The sequence below is a fragment of the Lissotriton vulgaris genome, chromosome 7 (genome assembly GCF_964263255.1).
Source record: "Lissotriton vulgaris chromosome 7, aLisVul1.2, whole genome shotgun sequence".
Taxonomy (NCBI): Eukaryota; Metazoa; Chordata; class Amphibia; order Caudata; family Salamandridae; genus Lissotriton; species Lissotriton vulgaris.
Window position 1 is genome coordinate 969,187,949 of NC_141695.1, and position 21,790 is coordinate 969,209,738.

The 21,790-nt window shown below is 45.7% G+C and overlaps 1 protein-coding gene across 1 annotated transcript in view; it reads left to right on the forward strand.

Moving 5' to 3' along the window:
- The window catches only part of HMMR (hyaluronan mediated motility receptor), a 488,049-nt gene extending 467,612 nt beyond the window's left edge, over positions 1-20,437 (forward strand). The window contains exons 19-22 of the mRNA XM_086931406.1: positions 12,959-13,061; positions 13,362-13,538; positions 17,474-17,606; positions 18,369-20,437. Of these exons, the coding sequence (XP_086787532.1) occupies positions 12,959-13,061; positions 13,362-13,538; positions 17,474-17,606; positions 18,369-18,391 (436 nt within the window). The 3' untranslated portion in view covers positions 18,392-20,437. The remainder of the gene's footprint in view (positions 1-12,958; positions 13,062-13,361; positions 13,539-17,473; positions 17,607-18,368) is intronic.
- The last annotated feature ends 1,353 nt before the right edge of the window (positions 20,438-21,790 follow it).

The window sequence follows — 21,790 nt, forward strand, 5'->3', positions numbered from 1 at the left end:
CACTCTCTCACAAACACACTCTCTCACAAACACACACTCTCTCACAAGCACACACTCTCTCTCACAAACACACTCTCTCTCACAAACACACTCTCTCTCACAAACACACTCTCTCACAAACACACACTCTCTCTCACACTCTCTCACAAGCACACACTCTCTCACAAGCACACACTCTCTCACAAGCACACACTCTCTCACAAACACACACTCTCTCACAAACACACACTCTCTCACAAACACACACTCTCTCACAAACACACACTCTCTCACAAACACACTCTCACAAACACTCTCTCACAAACACACACTCTCTCACAAACACACTCTCTCACAAACACACACTCTCTCACAAGCACACACTCTCTCACAAGCACACACTCTCTCACAAACACACACTCTCTCACAAACACACTCTCTCTCACACACTCTCTCTCACAAACACTCTCTCTCTCACAAACACTCTCTCTCTCACAAACACTCTCTCTCTCACAAACACTCTCTCTCTCACAAACACTCTCTCTCTCACAAACACTCTCTCTCACAAACACTCTCTCTCTCACAAACACTCTCTCTCACAAACACACACTCTCTCACAAACACACACTCTCTCACAAACACACACTCTCTCACAAACACACACTCTCTCACAAACACTCTCACAAACACACACTCTCTCACAAACACACACTCTCTCACAAACACACACTCTCTCACAAACACACACTCTCTCACAAACACACACTCTCTCACAAACACACACTCTCTCACAAACACACTCTCTCACAAACACACTCTCTCACAAACACACTCTCTCTCACAAGCACACTCTCTCTCACAAGCACACTCTCTCACAAGCACACACTCTCTCACAAGCACACTCTCTCTCACAAGCACACACTCTCTCACAAGCACACACTCTCTCACAAGCACACACTCTCTCACAAGCACACACTCTCTCACAAGCACACACTCTCTCACAAGCACACACACTCTCACAAACACTCTCTCACAAACACACACTCTCTCACAAACACACTCTCTCACAAACACACACTCTCTCACAAACACACACTCTCACAAACACACACTCTCTCACAAACACACACTCTCTCACAAACACACACTCTCTCACAAACACACACTCTCTCACAAACACACTCTCTCACAAACACACTCTCTCACAAGCACACTCTCTCTCACAAGCACACTCTCTCTCACAAGCACTCTCTCTCACAAGCACACTCTCTCTCACAAGCACACACTCTCTCACAAGCACACACTCTCTCACAAGCACACACTCTCTCACAAGCACACACTCTCTCACAAGCACACTCTCTCTCACAAGCACTCTCTCTCACAAGCACACTCTCTCTCACAAGCACACACTCTCTCACAAGCACACACTCTCTCACAAGCACACACTCTCTCACAAGCACACACTCTCTCACAAGCACACACTCTCTCACAAGCACACACTCTCTCACAAGCACACTCTCTCACAAGCACACACTCTCTCACAAGCACACACTCTCTCACAAGCACACTCTCTCTCACAAACACTCTCTCTCACAAACACTCTCTCTCTCACAAGCACTCTCTCTCTCACAAGCACTCTCTCTCACAAGCACACTCTCTCTCACACACTCTCTCACAAGCACACACTCTCTCACACACTCTCTCACAAAAACACACACTCTCACAAACACTCTCTCTCACAAACACACTCTCTCTCACAAACACTCTCTCTCTCACAAACACTCTCTCTCTCACAAACACTCTCTCTCTCACAAACACTCTCTCTCTCACAAACACTCTCTCTCTCACAAACACACACTCTCTCACAAACACACACTCTCTCACAAACACACACTCTCTCACAAACACACACTCTCTCACAAACACACACTCTCTCACAAACACACACTCTCTCACAAACACACACTCTCTCACAAACACACACTCTCTCACAAACACACACTCTCTCACAAACACACTCTCTCACAAACACACACTCTCTCACAAACACACACTCTCTCACAAACACACACTCTCTCACAAACACACTCTCACAAACACACTCTCTCTCACAAACACACTCTCACAAACACACTCTCTCTCACAAACACACTCTCACAAACACACTCTCTCTCACAAGCACACTCTCTCTCACAAGCACACTCTCTCTCACAAGCACACACTCTCTCACAAGCACACTCTCTCACAAGCACACACTCTCTCTCACAAGCACACTCTCTCTCACAAGCACACACTCTCTCACAAGCACACACTCTCTCACAAGCACACACTCTCTCACAAGCACACACTCTCACAAGCACACACTCTCTCACAAGCACACACTCTCTCACAAGCACACACTCTCTCACAAACACACTCTCTCTCACAAACACACTCTCTCTCACAAACACACTCTCTCTCACAAACACACTCTCTCACAAACACTCTCTCTCTCACAAACACTCTCTCTCTCACAAGCACACTCTCTCTCACACACTCTCACACACTCTCTCACAAAAACACACACTCTCACAAACACTCTCTCTCACAAACACTCTCTCTCACAAACACTCTCTCTCACAAACACTCTCTCTCACAAACACTCTCTCTCTCACAAACACTCTCTCTCTCACAAACACTCTCTCTCTCACAAACACTCTCTCTCTCACAAACACTCTCTCTCTCACAAACACACACTCTCTCACAAACACACACTCTCTCACAAACACACACTCTCACAAACACACACTCTCACAAACACACACTCTCTCACAAACACACACTCTCTCACAAACACACACTCTCTCACAAACACACACTCTCTCACAAACACACACTCTCTCACAAACACACACTCTCTCACAAACACACACTCTCTCACAAACACACTCTCTCACAAACACACACTCTCTCACAAACACACACTCTCTCACAAACACACACTCTCTCACAAACACACACTCTCTCACAAACACACTCTCTCTCACAAACACACTCTCTCTCACAAACACACTCTCACAAACACACTCTCACAAACACACTCTCTCTCACAAGCACACTCTCTCTCACAAGCACACACTCTCTCACAAGCACACACTCTCTCACAAGCACACACTCTCTCACAAGCACACACTCTCTCACAAGCACACTCTCTCTCACAAGCACACACTCTCTCACAAGCACACACTCTCTCACAAGCACACACTCTCTCACAAGCACACTCTCTCACAAGCACACACTCTCTCACAAGCACACACTCTCACAAGCACACACACTCTCACAAGCACACACTCTCTCACAAGCACACACTCTCTCACAAGCACACACTCTCTCACAAGCACACACTCTCTCACAAGCACACACTCTCTCACAAGCACACTCTCTCACAAGCACACTCTCTCACAAGCACACACTCTCTCACAAGCACACACTCTCTCACAAGCACACACTCTCTCACAAGCACACACTCTCTCACAAGCACACACTCTCTCACAAGCACACACTCTCTCACAAGCACACACTCTCTCACAAGCACACACTCTCTCACAAGCACACACTCTCTCACAAGCACACACTCTCTCACAAGCACACACTCTCTCACAAGCACACACTCTCTCACAAGCACACACTCTCTCACAAGCACACACTCTCTCACAAGCACACACTCTCTCACAAGCACACACTCTCTCACAAGCACACACTCTCTCACAAACACACTCTCTCTCACAAACACACTCTCTCTCACAAACACACTCTCTCACAAGCACACTCTCTCTCACAAGCACACTCTCTCTCACACACTCTCTCACAAGCACACACTCTCTCACAAGCACACACTCTCTCACAAAAACACACACTCACAAACACTCTCTCTCACAAACACTCTCACAAGCACACTCTCTCTCTCACAAACACACACTCTCTCACAAACACACACTCTCTCACACACTCTCTCTCACAAGCACACTCTCTCTCACAAGCACACTCTCTCTCACAAGCACACTCTCTCTCACAAGCACACTCTCTCTCACAAGCACACTCTCTCTCACAAGCACACTCTCTCTCACAAGCACACTCTCTCTCACAAGCACACTCTCTCTCACAAGCACACTCTCTCACAAGCACACTCTCTCACAAGCACACTCTCTCACACACTCTCTCACAAACACACACACTCTCTCACACTCTCACACACTCTCTCACACACATACTTTCTCACACACTCTCACACACACACTTTCTCACACACTCTCACACACATACTTTCTCACACACTCTACTACTCAACATTACTCACTCATAATTAGTCACTATACTACTCACTCTTTACTACTGAAACTAAAAATACACTTTGTATATGTAAGGGTGTGGCTGTGCATGTAAATATGTGTGGCTCTAGGACTATTTACTACTCACTCTCTCACTATTTAATACTCACTCTTTCACTTTGTACTACTCGCTCTCTAATACTCGCTTTCCTAATAACTCTCTCCTACTCACTATCAACTACTCACTCTACTACTTATTCTGTGTGTGGCTACTAATGCAATAGGTCTCGCATATGCAAGCTATTGGCAATATAAATGATAATGTCATTTATTTATGATTTAAAAAAAAAGAAATGTCATGAGCAATGCCAATAGCTCTACCTTTAATAATGCCGAGACCATTGCATTGTAAATGCTTGTTGTTGTCCTCTAATGTAGGATTTTTTCCCCAAGAGTGGTTCCCATGTTTTCTTTGGGACGTGTCATTACCTAAGTGGGGTATTTGTAGGTATTGTATAGCTCTGTCCTACGCTGGGAGGGTGTGAACTCCCTTTTTCGGGTTCCTCACCTTTCCTGGCATAGTTGTATACCGCTGGTGCAGTCTTTGATCTTGTCTGGGCGCGGCTAGCTCTGCTCCAGGTTCTGTCCTCTTAAGTATCCGCTGCATCACTGGACAGGCTTGGCATGCATGCATTGTATTGAGGTTTCTGCTCTTTTTGTCCGGTGCTTCAGCCTGCTGACTGAGGGCTTAGGTTCGTCCGACGTATTCCTCTTTTGGCTGGTCTCACTTATTTTTGTGGGTCGGTTTGCAGATGGCATGATCTTCCTTTGGGAGTTGTTCTGGATTTCCCTGGCCTTTACCTTCGTCTTGCGCTAGTCTTGCTCTGGGCGCACTGCTTCAAGGTATTTGCCAGCTGCCGGCTGTGCACGCCTGCTTTTTCTGGTCCACCACTCTAAGCCTTGGCGTACACCCTTGTACTCCTGCCCCTTGTCTGGTGGAGTTTGTGCAGCTGCGTCTTGCTTCTCACGCTTGCTTTGTGGAGCCATTTCTGCCCTGTCCGCTGCCTCGAGGCTGATGCCTGTTCAGCTTCCCCTTCACTGTGTGTTCTCCTGCGGCGAGCTCTGCCTCTGTTTGAGATGGTTCTTTCTTCCTTGGTACTCCTCTGGCGTTATCTGTCTTCTGGCGTATGTCCCTGGTACCTTGGCTGAGCTTAGGGTCTTCTGGCCTCCCTTCACCTTGTCTTGTTTATTTCGGCTCGGGATGGCTGGCCTGCCTTTCTTGCCACTGTTATACGTTCCATGCTGGGGCTCTGTTTCTTCCTACTGAAGGAGTTCTCTCGCAGGCCCTCCTTCCCTCTGGGTCGGCTAGGGTATCTATTCTACGTTAAGGAATCTGCGGCTAGTAGACCATCAGATGTACGAGTTACTTACCTTTGGTAACTGTGTATCTGGTAGAGATGATTCTAGCTGCATTTTCATTCACGACGCGCCCTTTCATGATCTGCGCGGAGCTTCAGCTTGGTCTTCTGCATTTGCCTACCTCTGTGTGGTTTTGTCTTCTGCGAGTGCCCTCTTTCACCTCCTCCTTAGCGGGATGCTTCGTTATGTTTATTTGATCCACTCCTTCCTTTCTGGTAATTGGTTGGTGGGTTCGTGGGTTTTTCTGCATCCCTGCACCCTGGACTTCCAGTGTGGGGCCTACTCTTGATCTTCTACCCTTTATCATTGCTTTGAGTTTGACTCCTCTGCAGTCCTGAGTGGGGTCTCTTGGCTCTACCTCAGCCTTTAGCTCCACCTCAGCCTTTAGCTCCTTACTGGAGCTGTGCCTCTCCTTGCTGGTGTGGTCTTGGGGCAATCTGCCGTTATTCTTCTGTTCTGGCCATGTTGTCCTTCTCTGTTAATAGATTGTCGTTGCAGGCCTTCTTCGTCTGCTGTGACATTTTTCACATGCTTTTCTGCCCCAGGGAGGATATAGTTCGCTTGCAAGGTTGCTTCGCAGTAGCTATACTCTGGTCTTCCCTTCTATGACCTTAAGTGCCACAGTGCCTTGCACTTCTCCGAATGGGGCTGTTCCTCACCATTCGCTTCTCCCTTTTTTGTTTCTCTGCTTCTTTCGCACACTGTTCCCCTATTCTGGCTTTGTTTGTGATGGCTCCACGTTGTGGTGCGGAAAAGTTCTCTGAAGAAAACTGATGTCCGCGCGCCAGGGTGGGGGTTATGTAGCTTTGCTGATATCATGCCCACGGACGTCAGGTCGGAGTCACGTGGTACACCCCTCCTCCCCCATCACTGACTTTGATCCCTGCTTTAGTGCCATCCCCTTCCCGCTCCCATGAATGATGATGCCAGAAAAATATGTACAGCCTATCTGTCTGACTCCAAACTAGTTAATCTACGACCTCAACTGAATTTGCAACCGGAGTGCAACCTCTTGGCAATCCCTCGGATAGCTTGACAATTGGTACAGCCCAGACTTTACATAACTTAATTGTGACAGACTGACCAAGACCACTATGATGATGGAATGAATGTATTTCCCCACTATAACTGGTATCAAGGGCTTCAGGATGCCAGTGGTATGTTACCTTAACTTGCCACTCAGTAAGACAAACTTTGCATCTTTTCAGCTCTGACTTCAATAACGATAACTTTGATGAAGGGTATGGTTGTATTCTCCCTTATGGTTAGGAAAACAGGTATAAAACTATGTAGTGCTAGTGTCTCGCTGCGTCTCCAGATACTGGCCTTGTCTACTGTGGGTCCTGTTAGAGGAAAGCAATGCTTTTGCTGTCATGATAGAGGCCAGGTGAAATATTAAACCTACAATTGCAAGTCATGGAAGTGATCAATGATTTGACTGAAGTTTAGCAACCTGGCCAGGTTCCCACTGAGCCACTGTTACCCTTCAATGAGGAAATTACTGAAACCCTTTTGGGCACCTGGGCCATACCCTGTTATTGGCAGTCAGACCGGTTGACTATCGCCCTGTGCCTGATGACTTTGCCTCCTTTAGTCGCAGTCCCACTTCGGAGAGTCTGGTAGTTGAGGCATCCACCAAACAGGTCGATCCAAATACTTTCCATACCATTCCTCCCCACCATGAGACAAAAAATTTACTTTTGGAAAAAATTTTCCTTTGCAAGTGTAAGATAGTGGATTTTGTGGTGTGGCTGTGTGTAATATTGTCACAATCTCCTTCAGGTCTAATTGGGTTCTTTAACGAAACCCTTAGCTCAGTCCTCTGTAGTTGCGGAACAGCCATCAGGCCTCATCAAAGAAATGGTGTAAAATATTTAGAACTACCTGAACAGTTAGGTCCCAACACAAAAAAAATCTGACTCCAGTTTATAAACAGTATTTTATCTTAAATTAGATACTAAAACAGCAAAGATCTATTGAAGGGAACCCGATATTTTCCAAAGGTAAGTAGAATACTTCAACTTTAAGTCCTTGGATGTAATAAAACATTGCAATCAGTTTGTAGGCAACTGGTAAAATGTCAGGGTCTTTTTGGACTAGCCATAGTGGGCTGGGGCTAGTCACAAGAGCCATTCTGGTCAACCTATTGTAGAAGTCAGCTTTCTTTGGGTCATTGGTGTCTTTGTTTTCCCTCCTAAAAGCGACTGTCAAGAAGTGGTCCTAATGCTAGGGTTTGAGGCTGATGAAGAGATGGGTGATTTTTCCTTGACCCACCCTGGTGTCCACGAACATTAGGGGTATTCTCCGTCCTCAGTACTCATGTCCACATTGCAGCAGGAGAGTGCAGGTGCAGTTGCCACTGATCAACTGATCTCCCAGTTAATATTCGGTCCATTGGTTGCTAAACAGTAAGCAAATCCTTTTCTTTGGGAGACCAAAGTCCTCTTGGACTTTGGCCATGGATCCCATGATCTTGGGGACACAGTGGAGAAGCGTGGCTCAATGGTTAGAGCGGCAGACCCTGATGCAGAGGTCTGGCCCGGGACCAGGGTTCAATTCCCGCCTCGGCGGCTCTTGGACTCAATCTCCCCGGACCTGATAATACTCGCCTCAGTGCCTAGTCTAATCATGGGTCCCACTCTGTGACTCTGGGCAATAGCTTGCTTAATCTCCACGACCCCAGCTGCGCTTTGATGCCTTGCTTCACCTTGGGGGTGCCCAGGAGTGGACGTTCCACAGGAAAGCCAGGAAGGGTTCTACAGCGGTATGAATACAGCGCTACGAGACCTCAGGGTAGAAGTGCGCTATATAAAGACAAACACATTTACACTTTTACATTTACCTTGTGAAGGGTCTGTACTTGGTTGCCCAATAGCCGCCTAGCCCTTGGAGTCACTTCTTCCATCATGGGACAAGTGGAGCTTTTTACACCAGTAAGCACAGCAAGCACTCTATGCAGGTTCCTTGGATGAAGCAGGTATGGTCCTGTCTTTGGTGCAGCCACTCTTTGCTGGGTCATGGGAGTAGCCGGGCATTCCTTCTGGCATCTTCCCGTCTAGTTGTGATCTGTGGACTGTGGGTCTGGTGTGCCACTTCAGTGCCATCTTCTCATTTGTGTGAGGGGAGGAGTCACTAGCCAATGGACAATAGTTCCCACAGTGCTACCCTTGCCTCTTTACAGCATTTCCTAAGGTTTCGGCCCTCAAACATCCCGGGATACCCCCCTCGACCCTAAGACAAAATGAAGCAAGTCCTCTCCTGTGAAGTCATGAGCGCACCCCTTGGGTGTACCTGATGAGCCACTCCTCCTGGAAAACTGGCTCTGCAACAGGTAGTGTCATTTGCTTCCCTGAGGGAGTAGACTCTTTTGAAGCTAGGCCATACTGCTGGAGGAAGTCACACATTTACCCTTCAGTAATTCTTTGTTGCCTGTTCCTGAAAGGGCTTCACCCTTCCTAGCAGAAGGCTGTGAGAAGGTGCCCTCTTTCTGCATGGTTGCCCCACTTTTAGATGATTTGCTAATGTGCTTTGACTGAGTTTGCCCTGGGTACCTGCGAATCGGGTACCCAGGGCCCATTTCTTTCCCTACAACTGCGTTAAAGCCTAAACCCAATTGGCATCTCTGGCCACAGATCAGCCCCTAGTAAATGGTACCCAGGGCATTGTGGCCAGAGAAGGCCTCTAAGGGCTGCAGCACTCATTCTGCAACCCTTGGAGGTCCTGGACCATTACACCAACACACTGCCTTGCATGCTGCGTGTTTTGGTGCAGAACAGTGTGAAGCCGACATAGCATACATCCCTGTGTGCCATGCCTACAATCCACTGCCCTGGCATAGATCAGTCACCCCTCTAGCTGGGTGCACTATACCAATGGTGAGGGTACAGGTGCAGGAGCCCTGTGCCCCTACAATGTCGAAGTCCATTCTTAGACATTGTAAGTGCATTGCTGCCATTAAGAGTATATTGTGCTGGGAGTTTGTCAAAACAAATTCCACAGCACCATAATGGCTACACTGAAAACGGAAGAGTTTGGTATCAAACTTCTCAGCACTTAAACCCACACTGATGCCAGTCTGGGATTTAATGAGAAATGCACACAGAAGGCATCTTTGAGATACCCCCTGAAAACTAACCTACCACTAGTGTCCAGGCTTTCAGCTGCCACCATCAGACATGTTTCTGGACCCCTGGGACGAGAACCTACTGCTCTCTGGGGCCTGAAACGATGCACATCCTGGTACGCAGTGCCAAGCTTCCTCCCCCAGGAGGGGCAGGGTTCACGAAGGGGAAGCTTAAAAGGCTTTCCACCTTTGTGAGCTTCCCCAGGCCACTTGCTACTTTCAGCAACTGGTCCCCACTGGTTCGGACTCCAACTTTGGGCAGGAGAACCAGTAGTAAAAAAAAAAAAGTGAAGAGGGGTGCCCACCTCTGCCAACTCCACCCCTCCAGTGGGGAGGCGAGGTGAAGCTCAACTTAGTCCCTGCCATTTTGCAGATGGGGTGACTTGGGTAACCAGGGACAGGCTTATACCCCCCCTCCCACTGGAGGGTGGCATAATAGGGGGTGGACCCACCCCAAGGAAGGGACCAATTGGTCCCTCCCTTTTACCTACCTGTAACACCCCTAAATCTAGTATTTAGGGGAACCCCTGTCCCTTGCTTCCTCAGACACAAACTACACGAGAAGGACCAAATAGCTCTGCCAAAGTTAACAAGAGGAAAACTCCCACTGACTTGGCCCCAGCCCTACCAGCCTGTCCTGAGATCCCTGTGTCCTTCAGCCAGCAACCTCACACCACAGAGGACCTACCTGCCTTCAACCACAAAGACTGTGTCTCCCGTGAACACCAGATTTATTAATCTGTAAACTCAGTTTCTAGCCGGACACCCCGGATTTGCCCCACTCTGCACCCGCCGTCCACGACCTGAACTAGAGTAGGTAAACACCACAAGGAGGTGTCCAAGCCCCCCCTTCCCTCTATCCTAACCAGAGATCTGGCAACCTCTGACCTGCTTCAAGCCTCCATCCGGCGCCTGCAGCCTAAATCCGGAAGATCACCCAACCATGACCAGGAGCTGGTAAGATTGACTCCAAAAGGCACCCCTGCACCCAACGCCCCACAGTCTTGGGTGGCCCAACTGACGGTCCCTAATCAATACCCAACTGCCCAACTTAACTCTCCTAAAGTGGTGGTCGCACTCAGAAGTCCTGCCTCCCCAAGCCTGCAGTGTCTTTGCAAACCGGAGGTTCCCCATTGCAAACGGAGCGCCCAATATTGAAACAGAGCCCTGTTCTCGGCCGCCCTAGTACGTCTGAGGGTGCACCTTTGGTGCTACTTTGTTTCCCCATTGGCTCTTGGCTAAAGTCCAGGAGTTTTTGCTCCCACAACAAAGTGGCCTGCTCGTCAGCAGCCACCAACCGGAGGCACCCTATCCCTCTTTGGATAACACTGGGCCTCAGCACTCTGCACCCGGACGTCTTTTGTAATGTCACAGTAGACCCATAATCTAGTGCAGACTTATCTGATTTGCTCTTTTGTTCGAGCTACTTTCCCGCTTTTATTTTCGGCTCCTTATTGTCAAGGCTGTTTCTCATTGGCATCTCTTCTGCACGGCCTGAGAACGTCCGGCTTTGTCACTACACCATACAGTACTACTTCCCAGACAACTGGTTCTGCGGGCACAGGTATCTTTCCTGCCGAAAGTTTAGACTGGTTACACGTTGGTCAAACCATAACCCTACTGGCATTCAATCCTCGGACTTATCCCTCAAGAGAAGGTGAGGCTCCATTGCTTGGATCCCAAAGGAGCTCACCTTTTGCATTGATCATACTAGGTGGTCACTGAGCTTTGTTGGCTTCTCTGAGGCAAAAAGGGCAAAGCAGTTCAGAAGAGAAACCTCTCCCGTGGAATCTAGCTCTGCATTAAGATCTGCTATGCATTCACCAAGAATCTGCTTCCAGGACTGACTCTGTGCTCACTCTATCAGGGCTAAAGCTGCTACTGCTGCATTGGCACGTGGTATCGCTGTCCTAGACCTTTTCTAGATGGCTATGTGGTGTCCCGCCATATGTTCACAAAGCATTATTGCTTGGAAAGGTTTTGCCAGGAAGGGCATTTTGCCTGCTTGGTCTTGCAGGACTTGCTGGTTTGGGTCAATTCACAGACCCGCCTACAAATAGGTATTGCTTTATCTATTAAAAGGTGAAATCTGCAGCTAGAAGTTTATCAGGACAAGTTAACTTTGGTAATGGTCTTTCTGGTAGACTGGAACCGCAGATTCTTCACCAACCCTCCCATAATCCCTCTTGAGTGAGTACTCTATCCATCAATAAACTCCCAAGTGTTGGGAGTCCACACACTGTCTACCAACTTGCTTTCAAGGCTCTGCGTCTAGAGACAGACAGCCTTGAAAGCAACGGACGTCAATGTGCGGGAATGAGGCTTATATAGGTCTCCCACATTTCCAGAGGGTAACTGTCCTTGCAGAGCCACACAGTGCTATCTTGCGGCTCAGAGGTACTACTGAGAATTTTCTGAATCCAGTCTGCCTGTAGAATATTCTAAAAGGTTGGGAATCTGCAGCTAGATAGTCTCTACCTGAAAGAGTTAAGATGCTAAGTAACTTGTTCGTCTGCAGTATGTCCCTGCTTTTTAATGAGTAGGCTACATTGTCCTTTCCCTTGCTGCCTGGACACAATTAGCTGCCAAGAGTGTTTTCACAGCCCGGCACCTCATTTTATTCAGTGTCTAGCAGTATTGAATTGTTTGTGCCAAAAGAAGGATTGTGGTGTTACCAAGGATTTATTTGAAAAAAGCATCAATACATGTTGATGTTTCAAAAAGTGCTGTTTAGTTGTCACCTAATAGGAAAACTTGAACATGAGGTATTAAATCCATAATGTGAGAATTGTAATTCATAAATTGGCTTTTAAGAATATTAAAGATGTTGTAGCTTTAAAAAAAAAAAAGGCGTTTTAATTCCTTTTTGCAGATTCACTCATTGGTATGTTATTCATCCAAGTTTAGTGGTCTTGTAATGTCAAATGGTTCAGAATAATTACTTAATTTTGTAGCCTTCTCGTTCATACATTGGCAAAAAGAACTGCTGAAGAGATGCCCTACATTCAGAAGGTATTTTGGGGCATAGTAGTATGTCAAGCATGCCACTCTTGGGGAAGCCATTGATAAAGGATGTTAAGACTTACAATTTGGAAGATTTTTGGTAATTTAAAGATGTTTTTGTTTACAGAAGACAATCCATAGATGAAAATGTAGTAATGCAGTTTAAAGAGGAGACCCAGAAGTGGCGGACTCTCTATGAGGAACTGCATCACAAAGTGAAACCATTCCAGGTGGGGTATTGCTTCTGTTAATTAACACCAAATTTCCCTCAATGCTATTGTGATGTTGCATGACGAGTAACCTTTATTTTGTAGAGCAATCTGAATTACGTCCTGCCCATTTATTAAAAATTGTTTTTTTTATAAAGTGATACTTTGGTTCCAATAAAATTTATTTTCCTTGAGCCCTTCTAGACCATCTGAATCCTTTTACGGAACAGACTGATAGTTCGAATTGTTGTTTGATGAAACTTGGATAACATGAGGCTGAATGTAATTGTGTCAGAGTAACATCATTCGGTTTTATTCCAGCAACAATTGGACATGTTTGAAGCTGAGAAGAACGCATTGCTGAATGAACATGGAGCAGCTCAAGATGAGCTCAATAAACTTAGTGAAGCCTATGCAAAACTTCTTGGCCATCAGAACCAAAAGCAAAAGATTAAGCATGTCATGAAACTGAAGGAAGAGAACTTTCAGCTGAAACAGGTGTGTATATTGTCACACATGGGTTGACTTGGCAAAATGCTGGAACAGTGCAGGGGCCAATTAGGATTATTCGTAAGAGATATTCATATAGAAAATGAGATTTAATGTGTGGTTTCTGGTGCTTCTTGTGGCTAGAAATATGTGGCTCACCTGGCACTTCCACGATCTCTCTACCTCCTCTCCCCTTTTGAATTGCAGGTGTAGGAGCAGGCTTCCAGCATTTTTCTGAAGTGACATTTGTTTGGATGTAGTTATCACTCTGCATCAACTTTGTTATGATTGTATGGTACACCTATACCATTTCTTTGGCATCTTTGAGATTTTGGAGTTTGCGTGTCCAAAGACTCTTAAGTATTGCTGCTTCAGCAGTCCATTACATGTAATGGGTTGACCCTGTAACCCTCAGAACCTGGGTGGGTAATAGAACAATAATAATGGTTCTGTCGGACTGAAATACACAGTAATATAGTATTTCCTGGTTTGTTACTCACAACATCCGTCCCTATAAGGGTACAACGATAGCGGTACCTATGCCAATATGAAACAGAACACACTGACCACAATGAAGATTAGAGTAAAGTTTTAGTCATATACTTTTTATCTTCTCTGAATTGTATTAAAACATTGATTATAGCTGTCCAGACAAACACAAAACATATATACCGCATACATTTTGAGTAGGACTCGTATACATTTAAAACAACGTACAAAATTGTCAAGTCACGAAATTATTAGTAGCATCAACTATAAGAGCAATAATCCACTAGGCATATCAATCAATTCTTGGTTCCTAGTAGATTTTATAAAGTTGATTTCACGATAAAGAAAATGCGTCGACGTTTCGACCCTGGGGGGCGATGTGCTGGTTGTGCGCATCAGGGGCGGGTCTTCATCAGGACTGTACGGTTGTGGGACAGCCTTTTCTGGACCTCGGCTTCTCTTGGGTACCTGGTCCTATATACGTAGTATTGGTGATCAGCCGACTCAGCCAATATCGGAATAATTCTTGGATCTCTGTATTGATTATTTATACAGCGTTGACCGGATCTGCCTCTTAGGGCAGATCCGGTTTTCAGAAGGAAGGAGTTAGACCGTGACACCTGTTTTACATATCACGGACACAACGCCTTACCGATCGTGTCAACGCTGTATAAATAATCAATACAGAGATCTAAGAATTATTCCAATATTGGCTGAGTCGGCTGATCACCAATACTACGTATATAGGACCAGGTACCCAAGAAGATTGACGCCGATGACCCTGAATTCCATGGTCTGTTCAATAATACTGAAGACGTGGAAGAACAAACACAAGATCTCAATGTGACTGGGTGCCTCTTTCTGCATGGATAGCCCCCCTACTTTTTGCCTGGTTTTGATGTTTCAACTGTAGTGCACAGTGTCCCTCCCAACCAGGTCCCCTGCACCAGTGCTCCTTCCCCAGAACATATCCACAATTGGTACTTCTGCCCCTTTTAAGACCCTAGTAAATGGTGCCCTGGGTACTTGGGGCCTGGGAGCTCAAGAGGGTCCCCTGAGGCCCCCATCACTGGGACCATGCCAATGCCCTAGTAGCTTGTATCTCCCTGTGAGGGAGAAAACGGTTGACATGGCACCCTGCCTGGGTGCCATGCCAGTCTGCACTGCCTGGAGGTATATGAAAATCACCTTTTTAGCAGACCTCTCAGCCCTAAGGTAGGGCACACTATACCACAGGTGAGTGCATAACTGTATGAGCAGATATACCCCTACAATATTAGGGTCCATGCCTTAATTTTGTAAGTACCAGTAAAGCCATTGAGCATACATGGGCTGGAAAGTCAAGAACTCAAGTTCGAAAGCACCATGACTGCTTCACTGAACACAAGTGTGCTTGGTACCAAACTACTCCTCTCAAATACACACTGATGCCACTGTGCTTTGTTGTACCATGTACTCAAGGGGCACCTACCAACCCTGGTGTAGTCTCTGACCGGCTGTAGGCAGCCAGCCACACCAGACAGATTTCTGGACCCTGGGTAGAGAGCCTCTGCTCTCTGGGTCCAGAAACCATGCACATCCTGGGCAGAGGTGTCACACCTCCTCACCCCGGATGGAACAGTGCTTGCAGTGGAAGCTTCAGAAGCCTGTTGCCTTTAAAATGTGACCCCCTAGCCTCTGCTGTTAGCAGCAGGTGGCACCACCCTGTTTACACCGACACTTTGGACGGGAAACCTTCGTAAAATATTAAGTATTTCCATCTCTGCCAACTCTACCCCAAAGGTGGTGGAGGCGAGGTGAAACACAACTTTATGTCCCTGCCGTATTGAAGATTGGGGTGACCCTTCAATCAGGGCTAGGTCTATACCCCTCCCACAGAAGGGTGGAATAATAGAGGGTGTAGTCACCCCGGGTAAGGTGCCCATTGGCCCAAACAGCTGCTCCCCAAAACGTCTAGCTCTGCGACTAATACGTCACCCCTGCAGAGAAGACTGAAGACGCTGACTGCCTGGACCCAAGCCTGTCCAGCTTTGTCCTGCAGCCAGTGACCTCTGAAAACCCTGGGAGGACTGCTGCCTTAAAAAGGCTCCAGTCTCCCAAGGACAGCGGACCTGTCCAGAATATATGTACTCAAAGGACCCCAGATCCAGGTGGACCCCAGATCCAGGTGGATCTGCGTCTCCTGCCACTCTGCACCAGATACCCACGGTCCGTGTGGCTCACCTATGCAGTGAAGTCTCCCCAGAGATCCTGACCTAGAGTCCAGCGTTGGCTGACCTCTCTTGATCCCCACTGCAGTGTTTGCTACTCCTTGGCAAAAAAGGAGCCTCCAGTTGGGCTGGCGCCCATTCCACTCGGGCCACGGCGGCTACTACTGCCCTGTGTCTGGGAGTCACCTTGCAGGAAATCTGTCAGGCAGCTACGTGGGCCTTGCTGCACACGTTTGTTAGGCACTACTGCCTGGCAGCCAAGTTTGGAGAGATGGCTTTTTTTGGCTGTTATGTTCTCCAATACTTTCTGGTGTGATCTTGGTTCGCAGACCCACCACCGTGGTTGTTATTGCTGGGGTATGTATTCTAAGGTAAGGAATCAAAAACTAACGTGTTTCTTTCAGATGCACAAGTTACTTACTTTCGGTAACGATATATCTGTGAAACATTAGTGTTAGATTCCTTACCGCCCCACCCATCCGGTTAAGGACATCCCTTTCAGGGCCCTAGTTTCATGGCACCAGTGTCTGTTTCTATCATGGCTCTGTGTTCCTGGAGCGGAAAGCTATGTACAGAACTGACGTCCGCGCGTGAGGGGGTGGCGTCTAGGTACTCCGCTGTCATCCCGGCGATCATGACGCTGATGACGGACGCGGAGCCACGGACGACGCCTAGATACGCGCAGGGGTACTGCTGACAAACTTTCTGGATCCAGTCTGACGCCTGGGGATATTCTAAGGTAAGGAATCGAACACTAATGTTTCTTACAGATATATTGTTACCGAAGGTAAGTAACTTGTGCATTAATGCTAATGCATGCATGCAGACCTATACAAATTACGGAGTACTGATGCAACAAGCGTGACATGATTTGCTATTGAAATATGTGCACATGTTCTGCTATGTGCAGTTGCCTAGCACCTACTTCTCATGGTGAAGACCTCGACGGACATTTGGATTTTTAGTGCTCCTCAGAGTTGTGATAAGTTATTGTGAAACATAAGTAACAAGCAGTGGCATAGCCAATAGGTCTTGCCTTTGGGACCTTATAAGTGTTTAGCCATGCAAAAGGTGATGTTGTTGCACCAAGGATATTGTGCTGCATAACTAAATACTTAAGTTCCCAAAAGCGAGACCTATTGGCTATGCCAATGCTTGGTTTTAAATGCAATGCCATGCAAATACTTGCTTAAAACACCAATCAAATTATTTCTCAATTTGTGTTGATGGCTTTCTCTCATGCAGGAGGTGGCAAAGTTGCGTTGTCAGCTGTCGAAAGAAAAACCAGCTGCACAGGGCGGAAGACGGTTGGACCTCTCAAAGTCTTTCCAATATGAAAGCAAGGAGAATGTAGTTCCTAAGACGCCTCTAAAAGAAGGTGAGTTTTAATTTTGTCATGGGTTGGCAATATATATATTTTTTACCCTCGACTGCCGCTGCAAATGTAGACTAATGTATTTCAGCTGTTAAGCTAAAGAAATCAAATCCATTGTTTTTATCGTCTGGTTGGTGTTTACAGTAATAATAATTTGCTGGATGCTTAGATTTTTTTTTTTAAATCATGCATTGTAGGAGTTTACCGAGAGAATTGTGAGTAAATCCAATAAAGGAAGTTTCAAAGGTTGAAGCCACTATTGTTTCAAATTCCTTTCCGGTGAATATTTGCTTGGTAGACTGCAGTGGAGCAGAGGCCAACAAGCGGGCCACAAATAACCGCCGTTTTATACTCTGTCAATGTCCTAATGTCAGTTAGTAACATAGACTGGTGCTTGAAATAGGAAACAAGCAGATGTGCGTACTTGAAAGGTATTGTACTGTCAGCCGCAATGACTGGCTCCTGGAATCTGACAGGCAAGTTATCGGACGTGCGCGTGTTAGTCGTAGGAACCTGGGTTATCGAGCAGTGCGCTGCAGAGATTTTGAGCTTTTTCAATTAACCAGGCTAAAGTACTGACATCATGTGGGGAAGACTTTAAGATTGAGATTTGTTTATTCAAGTGCATGAATGATCTTTTGCCGCAGTTTTTCTTCCGGTATTGAAAGTTTGTGGGTAATTATAAAATCTTGTTTTTATCTTCGCTGCAATCTGGTGGACTGACGCTTTGATTCTTATTTGCACCATTATCTCTTTTTGTTGCAGGAAACAGGAAAGTGATGGTTTAATTGTGGCCGACCGTTACCATGCAGAGCAGCCATCATGAACTCTATTAATGAAGACTGCCGATTTTCTTTGTATTTTTGTTACTTTGTTTTAAGTCATGTCTGAAAGGGTTAATATTATGGACTAAGGACATCTGATCAATGTATAAAGCAGACCTAGTGTTATGTAATTGTAGTTTATCTTTGTTTGCATTTGTCGAATTGTATTTGTTAGTTTTGTGGCCCTGACTTTTAGCTGCCAACCCTCGCCCAAACAGAGTGGCGCTCCTGTGATTGAATCCCAATGTACCCACTTGAAATGCGTATACCTAGTCTTCCTGGGTATTCTGGGAAAGATATTCATTAGGCACGATTATCTGTTTAGTCCGTGTTACTGGGACTACAGAGATCCTTTTCAGAGCGTGATCGAGGCAGTGGATTCATAGGATATTTAACATTTTGAAAGTTTACATTTGTAGCAAGAATTGTCGACACTAACTGCTTAGAAGTATGAGCATAAAATGACCTTTTCTTATTTGCACAATTGGTAATCTCACATTCATCAATCGGTCCCTTTCATTTTTCTTGTCAGCGGGTGTATCGCCTATTAACCTGTAACTTAAACTTGACCTTTTTTAAACTTGTAAATAAATGTACGTTTCACTTGGGTATGGGAAATAGTTTTACACATGTGATGGAATCACTATTTCCACGTTTATGCTACGGATAGTGTACGTTTTTCATACAGATTACAGGTTAATTCAAGCACAAACCACGTCTTTACACGGTTGTATATCCTTGCACAAACCACGGACGGCACCTTGTTTTTTCATTTGTTTTTATTACTCTACAAAAATATTTTTATCACTAATGTTTATGAAATGGTTTTTCACTTAAGTTTAAGCTTTTTTTTTTTTTTTTTTGCTGGAGTGGGGAGTGACTAATCGCTGTGGTATTTCTTCCTATATCCAATTAAGGTATACTTGTTGTTTTTCTCTCCGTCTCAAAACTGTTGATACAGGCTGTGCACTCCTGATCGGTAAAGGTTGGGAAAGTGTAAACTCCCCTCAGTATGAAAATCTTGGTCTTGGACTGCCTAAACTGAAAATACAATCCTTGATTTACCGTAATCACGGCTCTCGGTGAAAATCAGCTGCCATCTTAAACGCTTTTACTCTCTATTTTGTTTTCTGAGGAAGGGATGTTGACTTTAATCTTTCAAAAATTTCCTTATACTCTCCGCTAGATGTCTTTCAGTGGATTCAGTTGTCCTCGAGGTTAAAATGCAATACTTGTTGACTTACAAAATGTTCCCTGTCCTCCTGCCTCTGACTGCGATCCGGCTTTGGCCCTGTCTCTTTATATTGAGTTCTTGATTGACTGCACGCTATCTACCGAATGTGTGCTCATCTTAGAATCGCTTGACCTGTTGTGGCTTGTGGAGGAGCCTGCAAGCACAAAGTGACCTATCGTCCTTTAATTCCTTATTAGAGACGTGAGTCAGATATGACCCAATTTGCTTCTGTTTCCATGGTCTTTCCTGCGCCATCTGAGGAGAGAACGCAATTGGTAGAAAAGTAGTGTAGCATGTGCTGCTCTGTAGATTTCTCCTGGGCGAGGCGGTATTGCATATACTACCTCTGCAGAACCCTTTGTTTGTTATCGTGTTTTAAGTGTTCTGCCACAGATTAATGCTGCACGTCTGACTTGAGTGCTGGATATCGAGCTGCATTGCAATGCCACATTTTACATTGCTTGAAACCACCTATTTGACAAAGTTGTAGTGTCATGTTCTTGCGGGTTCACATGGTTATTTTCCTTTTATTTTTCTGTCATGAATGAATCCTGTTGAATTTTAGCTTTAATAACCATGGTATGTTATTTTACATGTTGAACGTGAAAAAAGGATGTAATCTCGTTTTTATATTTGTTGTATGTCTGTAACTGTCCAATTAAATGCTTTTAAACTTAATTTATTTAAGATGTATATCATGATTACTGTATGGGATAGCATCTGGAATGCTTGTACATTTTAAGCGAAGTTCAATAAATATTTTTAGATCCACTGTTTGCAAGTCTGGTACCATTTGAGTCTATAACATGTGTTGCTTGCTTTCCAGTGTGGTTGTACTGGCGATGCTGTATATGGGTCTGGCTGCTTAAGAGGGTGAACTGAACAATTTTGGAAAACAATGTACAAAAACAGCGAATTTGTGTGGGTGAATAAATGAACTTGCGCAGTGCCAATTGGAGACTTAAATGGGCTATGAAGCAATCTATAATATTGAGGAAACTGGAGTATGATTAGTAATACCATTTTAATTGGTTGTGGGGAAAGCAGTATTTGAGTTTCTGTCATACAGTAAAAGAAAACCATTCTCAAACTTTACGCCTGCATTTAGTCCCCTTACTCCATTCTACTTTCTATGCTGACCAAAAATGCTTTAACTTTCCAGACAGCCATGGGGAAAGTTCAATTTCATTCCAAATGCTTTTTGGCCCTATGCTCAAAAGCCTGCCAGCTATGCATGTCCGGTTTTACAAATGCAGAAAAAATTGCTTGTCCCAATTTCATGAGCAGTGTTACTTACTCCAGACTCATTTAAATGTCGTGGTCTTGTTCTGCGGAACTAGAACTTTGCACTGCAGTCTTGGATCCCTCAGGCTATGCCTCCTTTACGAAGAAGACAGGAGTATATGCCAAAGCAGTGGGAGGCATAATCCAGCTCTTCCACCAGGTTGGTGATTTATCAGGTCTGTCAGAATTGTCCTTTTGAATAGTCTTAAAAGGCTATGCCTGCCTTTCCTCCCCACCCATTAACCCTCACACACCAGAACACATTTTCGAAGAGCCATTGTTCATCCTACTACAGGAGGTACACTGGTTAATCCGAGTTTGCTGGATTCTCAAACAGTTTATTCCTGCTACATGCTTGTCCTGAAAAAGATCTGGGGCTGTACCCTGTTTTGGACCTCTGACCCATGAATGCCTTCCTGCGGAAGGATACTTTTTAGACTACTCATGCTGACCCATTGCATTTCTGCCCTAGACCTGGGAGACTGGATGGTGTCCTGAGGTCCCGCAGGCACCACCTGTGGTTCCAGGTAGGCCTGGAGCATTTTCAGTTTATGCTCCCCATCGACCTCATTAGCACATCCTTTGGTGTTTACTAAAGGGATGGAAGTGGTTGCTGCACATGTTTGGAGGTACCTGTTTTCCTTTATCTTGATTACTGGCTGTTGAAGGAGGGCTCAGCAGTCCCTCGTAGACCACCTTCAGATGATTACAAACCTGGCATCATTGGGGTTCTGTAGGAAGATGCCCCTTTATAATGTGGACCAAAACGAGGTATACTGTGTAAAGTCAGGCAGCCCTTACTGGTTTAGGGGCAAAAATGATGAGACAAAATGCTTGTTTGTGGT